This window comes from Anomaloglossus baeobatrachus, chromosome 1 (genome assembly GCF_048569485.1).
Source record: "Anomaloglossus baeobatrachus isolate aAnoBae1 chromosome 1, aAnoBae1.hap1, whole genome shotgun sequence".
NCBI lineage: Eukaryota > Metazoa > Chordata > Amphibia > Anura > Aromobatidae > Anomaloglossus > Anomaloglossus baeobatrachus.
In genome coordinates, this window is record NC_134353.1 from 665731177 (window position 1) to 665745257 (window position 14081).

At 50.3% G+C, this 14081-nt stretch overlaps 1 protein-coding gene across 1 annotated transcript in view; it reads right to left on the reverse strand.

The window, feature by feature from the left end:
* The window catches only part of PLBD2 (phospholipase B domain containing 2), a 49991-nt gene that overhangs the window by 17385 nt on the left and 18525 nt on the right, over positions 1 to 14081 (reverse strand). The window contains exons 5-6 of the mRNA XM_075320011.1: positions 11906 to 12120; positions 6474 to 6568 (exon numbers count right to left, since the gene is read on the reverse strand). Of these exons, the coding sequence (XP_075176126.1) occupies positions 6474 to 6568; positions 11906 to 12120 (310 nt within the window). The remainder of the gene's footprint in view (positions 1 to 6473; positions 6569 to 11905; positions 12121 to 14081) is intronic.

The window sequence follows — 14081 nt, forward strand, 5'->3', positions numbered from 1 at the left end:
CATTCCGGATTGAAGGAATGAAAGAAAAGTGGGTAAGGCAAAGGGCCAGGGAGTAAAACCCTTGTCAGAGCACCAGGATAAGAAGATCCTCCAAGACCTGTGATAGATCTTGGCGGACGTTGGTTTCCTGGCCTGTCTCAGTGGCAATGACATCTTGAGATAACCCTGAGGACGCTAGGAGCCAGGACTCAATGGCCACACAGTCAGGTTGAGGGCCGCAGAATTCAGATGGAAAAACGGCCCTTGAGACAGTAAGTCTGGGCGGTCTGGGAGCGCCCACGGTTGACCCACCGTGAGATGCCACAGATCCGGGTACCACGACCGCCTCGGCCAATCTGGAGCGACGAGAATGGCGCGACGACAGTCGGATCTGATTTTGCGCAGCACTCTGGGGAGCATCGCCAGAGGAGGAAACAGATAGGGAAGTCGAAACTGCGACCAATCCTGAACTAATGCGTCCGCCGCCAGAGCTCTGTGATCTTGAGACCGGGCCATGAATGCCGGGACTTTGTTGTTGTGCCGTGACGCCATGAGATCGACGTCCGGCGTTCCCCAGCGGCGACAGATCTCTCGAAACACGTCTGGGTGAAGAGACCATTCCCCCGCGTCCATGCCCTGTCGGCTGAGAAAATCTGCTTCCCAGTTTTCTACGCCCGGGATGTGAACTGCGGAGATGGTGGAAGCTGTGGCTTCCACCCACTGCAGAATTCGTCGGACTTCCCGTAAGGCTTGACGACTGCGAGTGCCGCCTTGGTGGTTGATGTACGCGACGGCCGTGGCGTTGTCCGACTGGATTCGGATCTGCCTGCCCTCCAGCCACCGATGAAAGGCCAATAGGGCTAGATACACTGCCCTTATCTCCAGAATATTGATCTGAAGGGATGACTCTATCGGAGTCCAGGTACCCTGAGCCCTGTGGTGGAGAAAAACCGCCCCCCACCCTGACAGGCTCGCGTCCGTCGTGACCACAGCTCAGGTGGGGGGTAGGAAGGATTTCCCCTGCGACAGAGTTGGGAAGGAGCCACCACTGAAGTGACGTCTTGGTTGCAAGGGAAAGAGAGACGTTCCTGTCGAGTGAGGTCGACCTCCTGTCCCATTGGAGTGGCCGCAGATGGAATTGTGCGAAGGGCACTGCCTCCATCGCTGCCACCATCTTCCCCAGGAAGTGCATGAGGCGCCTCAAGGGGTGTGACTGACCCCGAAGAAGAGATTGCACCCCTGCCTGCAGAGAAAGCTGTTTGTCCAGCGGTAGCATGACCACCGCTGACTGTGTATGAAACTCCATCCCGAGGTAAGTCAGTGATTGGGTCGGTGTCAACTGGGATTTTGGAAAGTTGATGATCCATCCGAACTGCTGGAGAGTCGCCAGAGCGACGGAAAGGCTGTTTTGACACGCCAACTGAGAGGGTGCCCTGACCAGAAGATCGTCTAAGTAGGGAATCACCGAGTGTCCCTGAGAGTGTAGGACCGCCACAACAGATGCCATGACCTTGGTGAACACCCGTGGGGCTGTCGCCAGGCCGAAAGGCAATGCCACGAACTGAAGGTGTTCGTCCCTGATGGCGAAGCGCAAAAAGCGTTGATGTTCGGGTGCGATCGGCACATGGAGATAAGCATCCTTGATGTCGATTGATGCTAGGAAGTCTCCTTGTGACATTGAAGCGATGACAGAGCGGAGAGATTCCATCCGAAACCGTCTGGTGCTCACATGTCTATTGAGTAGTTTGAGGTCCAGAACGGGACGGAACGAGCCGTCCTTCTTTGGCACCACAAACAAGTTGGAGTAAAAGCCGCGACCATGTTCCTGGAGGGGAACAGGGATCACAACTCCTTCTGTTTTCAGAGCGTTCACCGCCTGAAAAAGTGCATCGGCTCGCTCGGGGGGCGGAGATGTTCTGAAGAAACGAGTCGGAGGACGAGAGCTGAACTCTATCCTGTAACCGTGAGACAGAATGTCTCTCACCCATCGGTCTTGAACATGTGGCCACCAGGCGTCGCAAAAGCGGGAGAGCCTGCCACCGACCGAGGATGCGGTTCGGGGATGCCGAGAGTCATGAGGAGGCCGCCTTGGAAGCAGTGCCTCCTGCGGCCTTTTGGGGGCGTGACTTAGCCCGCCACGCATAGGAGTTCCTCTGGCCTTTCTCCGGCCTGCTGGACGAAGAGGATTGGGGCTTGGCGGAGGGACGAAAGGACCGAAATCTCGATGTATCTGTCGTTGCTGAGGTCTCTTTGGTTTGGACTGGGGTAAGGAGGAGTCCTTTCCCTTAGATTCCTTAATAATCTCATCCAATCGTTCGCCAAACAATCGGTCGCCAGCAAACGGCAAACCGGTTAAGAACCTCTTGGAGGCCGAATCTGCCTTCCATTCGCGCAGCCACCTGGCCCTGCGGACTGCCACAGAGTTAGCAGATGCCACCGCTGTACGGCTAGCAGAGTCTAAAACTGCGTTCATGGCGTAGGAAGAAAAAACTGACGCCTGGGAAGTCAAAGACGTAACCTGCGGAGCAGAATTACGTGTAACCGCATTAATCTCAGCCAGACAAGCTGAGATAGCTTGTAGTGCCCACACGGCTGCAAAGGCCGGGGCAAAAGACGCGCCCGTGGCTTCATAGATGGATTTCATCAGGAGCTCTATCTGCCTATCAGTGGCATCCTTTAGCGATGATAGATCTGCAACCGATACCACAGATCTAGCCGCCAATCTAGAGACTGGGGGATCCACCTTGGGACATTGAGCCCAACCCTTAACAACGTCAGAAGGGAAGGGGTAACGTGTGTCAGTAAGGCGCTTAGTAAAGCGCTTGTCCGGAACCGCTCTGGGCTTCTGGACAGCATCTCTGAAGTTAGAGTGATGGAAAAACGCACTCCGTGTACGTTTAGGGAACCGAAACTGGTGTTTCTCCTGCTGAGAAGTCGACTCCTCCACAGGTGTGGTCCGGGCCGGAGTCCTCCACGTGAGACCTAGGCCCCCCCTGGGAACGTGCTGCGGCGCGGGCAGAGAGGGGCCTGGGGGTGAAGATCCAACAGGGCCCGGGGCCTGTGTAGGGACCGGTCTGGACTGCAAAGCTTCAAGCAGCTTGGCAGACCATTTGTCCATAGACTGAGCCATGGATTGTGAGAGTGACTCAGAGAGTTTTTCAGCAAAAACTGCAAACTCTGTCCCTGGTTGAGCATTGCTCACAGTGAGGGTAGGTGGAACCCGCAGGTAACTTAGCCGCACAAGAGGTACAGGTCGCAAAATAACCCTATGTCTTGGCACCCTTGCTCCTTGTGGACGACATGCTGTTGACTCCCAGGAGAGTGATCACTGAGGGTATATGGGAAGGGTATACAGCCCGACCGAACAGAAATATATAAATATATATGGTATCTATTCCGGCACCCTAAGGGGACCAGCACCGGGTGACCGGTGTGGCTTACCGACCGCTAAAAAGCGGAGTGTGTGTCCTCCAGATTCCCTGCCTTAGGTCTCCCAGCATTGCAGAGCTCTTTCCAGGAAATCTTCCAAAGGCAGAATGCCAAAGAAATGGCTGCCGGAGCTCTCAGGGGAGGAGAGGAGCCGTGGGCGGCGCTAGAAAAGTGCGGGAATCTGGAGTCCCCACAGTGATCAGTGAGGGGGGGAGGAACATACAGGATGCCCTGGCCCTCACAGCCGACGTCAGGTCGCCAGTCCCGCCCTTATCACTGATAGACAGGCCCGGGGGCGGGAGTTTTGCTACTAGGCCGCAATTGAAGCCGGGGACTAAATTTAATACCGCGGCCGACAAACAGGCGCAGTCGGCGCGGAAGTCCGCCGGCTGACACAAATAAGCAGCTGCTGCAGCGTCCGGGATGAAGGCACTCCATGCACATCCCCCATGGGGGTACAGAGTACCTTAGTGATGCAGGGCCCGGTCCCTGAGGATAAACAAACTCCTGTCCGACAGATTCCCCCAGGGGCTGCGGAGGGAGCACGGTCCCAGTGACTGGATGACCGCTCAGGATCCCACTTCTCCCAGAGCCGCTAAGGGATGGTGAAGGAGACGGCATGAGGCTCCTGCCTTTGTACCCGCAATGGGTACCTCAACCTTAACAGCACCGCCGACATAGTGGGGTGAGAAGGGAACATGCCGGGGGCCCCGTGGGGGCCCACTTTTCTTCCAACCGATATAACTAAAATGAGATGATGAGTGGATGTGTGCCTCCTTCCACACAAAGCATAAAACTGAGGAGCCCGTGATGCACGGGAGGGTGTATAGGCAGAGGGGAGGGGTTACACTTTTTAAAGTGTAATACTTTGTGTGGCCTCCGGAGGCAGAAGCTATACACCCAATTGTCTGGGTCTCCCAATGGAGCGACAAAGAAAATATTTTGTTTGGGTTTGGTTTATTTGTCCAATTACTTTTGACCTCCTAAAATGTGGAGTGTTTGGAAAGAAATGTGTACAATTCCTACAATTTCTATCAGATATTTTTGTTCAAACCTTCAAATTAAACGTTACAACCTGCACTTGAATTCTGTTGTAGAGGTTTCATTTCAAATCCAATGTGGTGGCATGCAGAGCCCAACTCGCGAAAATTGTGTCACTGTCCAAATATTTCTGGACCCAACATAATATATAACACACACACACATAAATATACATATCTTACTGCAGCTGTCAACAATTTAATACACCATATCCATCTCGGACAGGGGCTTTTAAATGGTATGCCAGCTGGTGTTCATCTGCCATTGCCCTGCTCCCTCTTCCACCCTGCATAGCAATCACAGAGGACTATGGCAGGACAGTCGGGGTCCTGTTGAAGATCCTTATTGTTGACATTATGGGAAATCTGTAATGTTCAACAATACACTGAGCTGCATAGGAGAACATGATTTTATCTATATATTGTAGGCAGGGTCGGCGTCAGCACCCGACACAACCGGGCAAATGCCGGGGCCCTGGAGAGCCCACTCTGCCTCGTCAGTTCCGCTGCTCGTGGGCTGGGGCCCACTCGCCTTAGTCAGTTCTGCTGCCCCCGGACCGAGTTCCGGGGACCGCAGTCCTCAGCAGGAATCTGTGGCTGCCGTCCCTTTAAGGCGCGTAGACCACAGCGTTCACTGCATCCTCCTGGTTTGAACTTCATCTGTGGGTGGAGCTACTGCGCGGCATCCTGCTCAGTCCCACAAATGAAGGTAGCACAGTGCCAGCCAGCGACCCCCAGCACAGCGCTTCCCTCCGGCGCTGTGTGGGCCTCCTCTCCACCGTGACCTGAGCCCGGTGGAGACAAGAAATCCAATACTTTCCCCACGTCGTCTCAAGGGCATTGCACTCAGACCTCCGGACTCTGCACTACACTGATGAGGAGCAAGCACCCCGAAACAGGCCGCCTGTAGAGGAGTTTCTGGGTTGGCATTTATGGTACATGGTATTTCCGAGAGAGCTACTTTCATATCGTTCAATGACAAATCAACCCACTGCCCATAACTCTCCACCCATCATTAAATAAATACAGTGGAATCTTGCTTAACGAGAACAATCCGTTCTGGGACTGTGCTTGTTAACCAAGTTACTCGTTCAGCAAAGCAAGATTTCCCATAGGAAATCATTGCAATGCTGACAATTCGTTCCACAACTTGTTAAATGTCCCATCCTGGTCCCATATTGTGTCATTCCACACACACGTACAAACACACACAAACACATATTATATGCTCACCTTACCTTCCGTTGCATCACCAGTCTCCTGGGACTTGCTGTTCTCTGGTACGGGGCCGGGCCGAGTATCGGGTTACCATAACGACGAGGGAGGAACTTCCGTGGCCAGAGCACTGACGTCAAAGGCAGAGCCGCTTGCCTCTCATTGGCCAGCGCGCTGCCTTTGAGTAGCGGTGACAGGAACCAGGAAGTTCCTTTTTCGTCGCTATGGATGCCGATCCACAGCCTGGAGTGGAGCGGCGAACTACAGGACCCAGGAGGCCGGTGATGAAACGGAAGGTACACTATATTATAAGCTCACCTTACCTCCGTTCCATCGCAGGTTTCCTGGGTCTTGTAGTTCGCCGCGAGGAAGTTGCATTGTACCCGGGAACTACAAGAACCATGAGACCGGTGGTGGAATGGAAGGTAAGCTGAGCATAATTTTGTGTGTGTGTGTGTGTGTGTGTGTGTGTGTGTGTGTGTGTGTGTGTGTGTGTGTGTGTGTGTGTGTGTGTGTGTGTGTGTGTGGACTGCAAGTGCGGGTCAGAGCGTGGTGGATGTACGGAACCGGACGTGTGCGGTGAGGATTTTGCTTGCACAGCAAAGCTTTCTCGTAAATCGAGTTACACATTTACACAAAGCTTTGCTTGTTAAGCGAAATTCTCGTTAAGTGGGTTACTCGTTAAGCGAGGTTCCACTGTAAATTATATTTGCCATTCTGTATCACCAATTAAAATATACCATAGAAAGGAGTGCCGGAAGGGTTACAGTGGGGACATTTTCACAATGAAAATCGGGAATGGTTACTCACTAGCCCACTGCTCAGTATATAGAAGTCATCACCAGAGAAGATCGCTCCTGGGTAAGAAGAGAAGGTCTGCACGGAGCCTGGCACTGCAGAGGATCCTGCAGAGAAGGAGACGTTATGGGAAGAGTCCTTCAAGTATAATGTAGAATAGACTTCCAGGAAAAAGAGAATTTTGTTTACTTACCGTAAATTCTTTTTCTTATAGTTCCGTATTGGGAGACCCAGACATTGGGTGTATAGCTTCTGCCTCCGGAGGACACACAAAGTACTACACTCAAAAGTGTAGCTCCTCCCTCCGAGCTTATACACCCCCTGGAGAGCCAGATCTAACCAGTTTAGTGCAAAAGCTGAAGGAGAATAGCCACCCACAAGTAAAAACAGAGCAAGAACCAGAACAACCGGAGACTCTGTCAACAACAACAGCCGGTGATAACACGCGGAACAAGAAATTGCCAACAGGCAACAGGGAGGGTGCTGGGTCTCCCAATACGGAACTATAAGAAAAAGAATTTACGGTAAGTAAACAAAATTCTCTTTTTCTTTATCGTTCCTATGGGAGACCCAGACATTGGGACGTCTCAAAGCAGTCCATGGGTGGGAATAAACAGAACAACTGAGAAGTAGGCGGAGCCTAACTTCACAAATGGGCGACAGCCGCCTGAAGGATGCGTCTGCCGAAGCATGAGCACGTACTTGGTAGTGCTTTGAAAAGGTATGCAGGCTAGTCCAAGTGGCAGCCTGACAGACTTGCTGAGCCGTAGCCTGGTGCCTGAAAGCCCAAGAGGCACCGACAGCTCTAGTCGAGTGTGCCTTGATCCCCGGCGGGGGAGGCACCTGAGAACACAGGTACGCCTCCGAAATGGTGGACCTGATCCAACGGGCTAAGGTCGGCTTAGAAGCAGAGAGGCCCTTACGGCGACCTGTGGTTAGCACAAAAAGAGAGGTGCACCGCCTAAGAGCAGCGGTGCGAGACACATAGATCCGGAGCGCCCGCACCAGATCCAGAGTATGCAACGCTTTTTCAAAGCGATGAACGGGAGCCGGACAAAAGGAAGGTAGGGTAATGTCCTGGTTAAGGTGGAAAGGAGAAACCACCTTAGGGAGAAAGTCCGGAGTCGGATGGAGAACCAACTTGTCTTGATGAAAAACCAAAAAAGGTGACTCCGAAGAGAGCGCAACCAAATCGGAGACTCTCCTGAGGGAAGTTATGGCCACTAGAAAGACCACTTTCTGTGAAAGACGAAACAAAGAAACCTCCCTAAGAAATTCAAAGGGGGGCTTCTGCAAAGCCGTGAGAACCAAATTGAGGTCCCAGGGATCCAAGGGCCGCCGGTAAGGCGGAATGATGTGAGACGCACCTTGCATGAAGGTGCGGACCTGAGCCAGCCGGGCGAGACGCCGCTGGAACAGCACTGACAGAGCCGAGACTTGTTCCTTGAGAGAATTGAGGGACAGTCCCAGCTGCAGACCGGACTGTAGAAAAGACAGAAGGGTCGGCAAGGAAAAAGGCCAAGGAGAATGGCCGGAAGAGCGACACCAGGACAGGAAAATCTTCCAAGTCCTGTGATAGATCTTGGCAGAGGAAGACTTACGGGCCCGAGTCATAGTGAAGATGACTTCAGGAGGGATACCAGAAGCCGTCAAGATCCAGGACTCAAGAGCCACGCCGTCAATCTGAGAGCCGCAGAATTCTGGCGGAAAAACGGACCTTGTGAGAGAAGGTCTGGACGGTCCGGAAGATGCCACGGCACCTCTATGGACAGATGGAGCAGGTCTGGGTACCAAGCTCGCCTGGGCCAGTCCGGGGCAATGAGAATGACTCGACGGCCCTCCATTCTGATCTTGCGCAGAACTCTGGGCAAAAGAGCTAGAGGGGGAAACACGTAGGACAGACGAAACTGGGACCTTGAACGAGAGCGTCCGCGGCGAAGGCCTGAGGATCGTGGGAGCGAACCACGTAAACCGGAACCTTGTTGTTGTGACGGGATGCCATTAGATCCACTTCCGGAGTGCCCCACTTGCGACAGATTGACTGAAACACTGCCGGATGCAGGGACCACTCGCCACTGTCCACGGTTTGACGGCTGAGATAATCTGCTTCCCAGTTTTCCACGCCTGGGATGTGGACTGCGGATATGGTGGACTTGGAGTCCTCCGTCCATTGAAGAATGCGTTGTACCTCCAGCATTGCCAGGCGGCTGCGTGTGCCGCCTTGGTGATTGATGTAGGCAACTGCTGTCGCGTTGTCTGACTGGACTCGGATGTGCTTGCCCGCCAACAAGTGGTGAAAGGCTAGGAGAGCTAGGAGCACAGCTCTGGTTTCCAGCACATTGATCGAGAGGGCTGACTCGGACGGAGTCCAAGTGCCCTGCGCTCGATGGTGGAGACATACCGCTCCCCAGCCGGAAAGACTGGCATCCGTGGTGAGAATCACCCAGGACGGAGTCAGGAAGGAGCGCCCCTGAGACAGAGAGAGAGGCCGAAGCCACCACTGAAGGGCACTCCTGGTCTGTGGCGACAGAGCCACTAACCTGTGTAAGGAGGAAGGCCGCTTGTCCCAACAGCGGAGAATGTCCAGCTGCAGTGACCGCAGATGGAACTGGGCAAAGGGAACAGCCTCCATTGATGCCACCATCTGACCCAGAACCTGCATCAGGCGTCTGATGGAATAACGGCGGGGCCTCAGCAGAGAGCGCACCGCCAGTTGGAGGGACTGCTGTTTGACTAAGGGCAACTTCACAAGTGCCGGCAGAGTCTCGAACTGCATCCCTAGGTACGTGAGACACTGAGTCGGAGTCAGAGTGGATTTGGGAAGATTGACAATCCACCCAAATTGGGCTAGAGTGGCAAGAGTGAGCGAGACACTCCGCTGACAGTCTGCGCTGGATGAAGCCTTGACTAGAAGGTCGTCCAGGTAAGGAATCACTGCCAACCCCTGTAGGTGCAGAACCGCAACCACTGCTGCCATGACCTTGGTGAATACTCGAGGGGCCGTGGCCAGCCCGAAGGGGAGAGCCACAAATTGGAAATGTTCCTCTCCGATTGCAAAACGTAGCCAACGCTGGTGTGAAACTGCAATTGGCACATGCAGATAGGCATCTCTGATGTCGATGGATGCCAGGAAATCCCCTTGGGTCATTGAGGCAATGACAGACCGCAGGGACTCCATGCGAAAATGCCGCACCTGAACATGCTTGTTGAGAAGCTTGAGATCCAGGATGGGCTGGAAGGAACCGTCCTTTTTGGGGACTAGGAAGAGATTTGAGTAGAAACCTCTGAACCGTTCCCGGGCGGGAACCGGTACAATTACTCCGTTGGCCTGCCGGGATGCCACGGCCTGTGAGAAGGCGGCGGCCTTGGAGCAGGGGGGAGTTGACAGAAAAAAATCTGTTTGGCGGGCTGGAAGAGAATTCTATCCTGTAGCCGTGGGAGATAATATCCCGCACCCACTGATCGGAGACGTGTTGAAACCACACGTCTTCAAAGTGGGAGAGCCTGCCACCGACTAAGGACGTTGCTGGTGCGGACAGATAGTCAAGAGGAGGCTGCCTTAGTGGCAGCAGCTCCTGCGGTCTTCTGTGGACGCGCTTTTGTGCGCCAGCTGGAGTTTTGGTCCTTGGCAGTGTTACTGGACGAGGCCGAGGGCTTAGCGGACGACCAGTTGGAGGAACGAAAGGAACGAAACCTCGACTGATTCCTATCCTGGGCAGGTTTCCTGGTTTTGGTTTGTGGCATGGAAGTACTCTTCCCGCCAGTAGCCTCCTTAATAATTAGAATAGAATAAATAGAAATTTATATTTTGCTTTTAATTCATGTCTGGTTTTGGCTCAAAAAAAAAAAAAAAAATTAAATTGGGGGAAAAAAATTATATAAATAAAATTATATATATCGTATTTTTCCGATTATAAGATGCACTTTTCCTCCCAAGAATTTGGGACGAAAATGTGTGGTGCGTCTTAAAATCCGAATATAGCTTACCGGGGAGGGGGCTGTCTCTGCAGCTCTGTGTGCGGGCGGCCGGCTGCTTATCGGTGCCGGCTGCCTGTCACTGCGGGTGGGCGGCCTGCTGGCTGCCACTCTGTGGGCGGGCGGGCGGGTGGCTGTGCGGCGAGTGTCCCAGTTTTCAAAGATGGTGCCGGAAGTCAGCGCGTGCGCAGATCGAGCTCTTGGATGAGAAGTCGATCTACGCACGTACCGCTCCGGGCACCAAAATATGAATCGGGACTGTGGACACACTGGGCCACTCACCGCACCAGCCTGCTCCACCACTGACCTGCTGCTGCCACTGACTCGCAGCTGCCTCCACTGACTTGCCACTGCTGCTTGCACAGCCTCTGCCTCCTGTGACCCGCTCCACCACTGCTGCCGCCCCCCTCCGGTAAGACAACACCGGAGTATAAGATGGACCCCATTTTTATTTATTTTTTTTAATCTCTAAATTAGAGTTAAATTAAATCAGAATGTTTTTTGGAGTGTGGGAGGAAACCCACACAAACACATTGAGAACATACAAACTCCTTACAGATATTGGTGGGATTTGAACCCAGGACCCCAGTGCTGCAAGACTGCAGTGCTAACCACTGAGCCACCGTGTGTGTCACTTACTGGACTACTTCTATAGTTTTTATAAAATCATCAGTAGATTATTATCACAGGACTAGAAACCTTTTGTCAGGTAATCCAACCACGCCTACACCACTGACTGTCAGCTTTCTGTGTACACTGTATATTGGTAAAAAGCTGGAAGTGGTGTGGGCAGGGTTATATAGAGCTCCTAATTAAGAGAGCTGGTAGATCTATACCAGATAAAACAAGCGATTTTATTAAAACTGCACCAAGCAGCGCACTAAGTGTCACCTGGCTGGAATCAGGGTCTCTGCCTCTATATTATACTGCTCTCAGATTTCATAGCAAGAAGCTTGTGACAGATTCTCTTTAAGTACACTTGTTGAGGATAAAGAAATGGAAATAGATCAACTTTTAGCACAAATCCATGTCTTTACAGAAGAATCATCAGCAAGAGCAAGCAGAAAAAAAAAAAAAAGATGAAAAGAATTAAGTATTTTAAAAAGTTCTGAAGTTTTTCTTGTGTAAAACAGTTAAACTTAAAAGTGAATTCCTGGAATTTGCTTTATTTACAAGTAGCTTGGCCTAGGGCTGATGCGGCATCACCAATGCCGTTTGTGAAAGCCCGGAGGCAGTGGTGAGGAGCGTGCGCCGGAGCAGATGAGTGCAAGCTCTGTTTGTTAATTTCACACAGTGGGAGTCTATGGCCAAAAAAAAAAAAAAAAAAAAAAAAAAGTCATTCCTGGAAAAGCCCTTTCAGACCGCTACAATTCAACCCACTTAGTGATGAACTGCAATCTATTCCTCATACAGTAATCTTATAAAATCAAAATGCTCATTTTTATTAGCGGAGACTGATTCTTGCTCACCACTGGGGTTGGTGCGAAAGGGAAGTGTGTACTTCTTGGTGATCCGTAACATGGATTGGTACGTGTTCCAGGTCACATGAGACACCAGGAGATCCTTATTGCCGGGAAGAAGCTTGATGAGAGCAGAGCAGGACCCAGAGCCCACCTCTCTGGAGGCATCGGTCTTATTCAACGCCGCTTCTAGGTCTTCTAAGTCACCACCGAGCTGAAACAGTCTGACATGGAAATAAGATTAACAACTGAAGCTGCTTGCCATTACTGGACAGCCCCTTTTCAGTGTATATAATGTGCCTAATAGAAATAAATAAAAAAAATTAAAAAAAAAATGCATTTTCCGATCCAACTCTGTTTAAGTGATGTGCGCCTGATGATCTTGTGACACTGTCTATTGATTTCTGCTGCCTATCACAGGCCAACGATTGCCTGCAGCGTTCTCAATTCCATCACATGGAACAATTAAACCCAACAGTTCTCATATTCTCAAGTATACCATGTGATAACATAGTGGCAGAGATGTAACCAAAGGACGGGGGGGGGGGGTTTATAGAACTGAAAACATGGGAGAAGTGTTCACTTTAGGGAAAAGAGTCTACAGTATATCTACTGTACAATCACTGTATACCCACATGAATTTCACAAGGACCCCGATGTCATGAGTTATCTCCCCGTGTAACTACAATCACAACTGCCCACTTCTAATTGATATGTACATCCATTCATCATAATCAGACAAAGCAATTATTTCACGACCTGGGATAAATTATACAACCCACCAGGCTGCGATACTGTGATCATTATACTGCAGTATGTATTTTGTATTGCTACTATTTTTATTGACATTTTAGCAGATTATTCAACCTTTGAAAGGATTATTAAATGGTCAATGACTGATCTGATAGTCATTGCATTGGCTAATAAAATACTTTAGCCAACATTACATTTCAGCCTGAAGAAAAATAAAAAGGAAAAAAAAAAAAAAAAATCACCCCAATTCCGGAGACCAGGGGTGGTGTCTCACTGTCGATCACAATCTGTCTCTGGCAGCAGAGATGCATTACAGAAAGTCAGGGTGACTCCTGCTTATCAAAGTGCATAGGGGCGTAATAAAAGAGGCTTTTCATTCAGCTCAGGGATTCAGTAGTCAATTTCAAAGCAAGTGAGCAAAAAATGGAAAGGAAAAGCTAGCACCAATAGTGCTGGTAGAATGATCAGGTTAAAGCTTTCCACAAAATAAAATGTTGAGAATCATTACAGTCCATGCAAAAAAATAGATATTACATACACCAAAAGCAATTTAGATCATGCAGCACTTACTGTGGTTGCATTTGGTGAAATGTAGGTACATATTAACCCCCTTGAGCCCCAGGGCACTTTCAGTTTTTGTTTTTTGCTCCCCTTCTTCCGAGAGCCGTAACTTTTATAATTTTTCTCTCAATCTTGCCATATGAGGGCTTGTTTTTTGCGGGACAAGTTGTACTTTTAAATGAAACCATAAGTTTTACCATATGGTGTACTGGAAAACAGCAAAAAGATTCCAAGTGTGGAAAAACTGCAAAAAAAGTGTGATGGCACAATAGTTTTTGGGATGTTTTATTCACGGTGTTCACTATATGGTAAAACTGATGTGTGGGTATGATGCCTGAGGTCGGTGCGAGTTTGTAGACACCAAACATGTATAGGTTTATTTGTATCTAAGGGGTTAAAAAAATTCACAAGCTGTCCAATAAAAGTGGCGCACGTTTTGCGCCATTTTCCGAAAACCATAGAGTTCTCAATTTTTGGAATCTATGGCTCAGTGATGGCTTATTTTTTGCGTCTCGAGCTGCCGTTTCTAATGGTACCATTTTTGCGCAGATACTACGTTTTGATCGCCTTTTATTGCAGTTTGCGTAAAACTTGCGGCGACCAAAAAACGTAATTTTGGCGTTTGGAATTTGTTTTGCCACTACGCCGTTTACCAATCAGATTAATTGATTTTATATTTTGATAGAGCGGGCATTTCTGAATGCGGCGATACCAATTATGTGTATATTTATTTATTTTTTAACCCTTTAATTTTCAATGGGGGGAAAGGGGGGTGATTTGAACTTAGGTTTTTGTCGTTTTTTTTATTTTTTAAAACTTTTTCTTCACTTTTTTTATTTTATTTTACTAGTCCCCCTAAAGGGCTATAGCG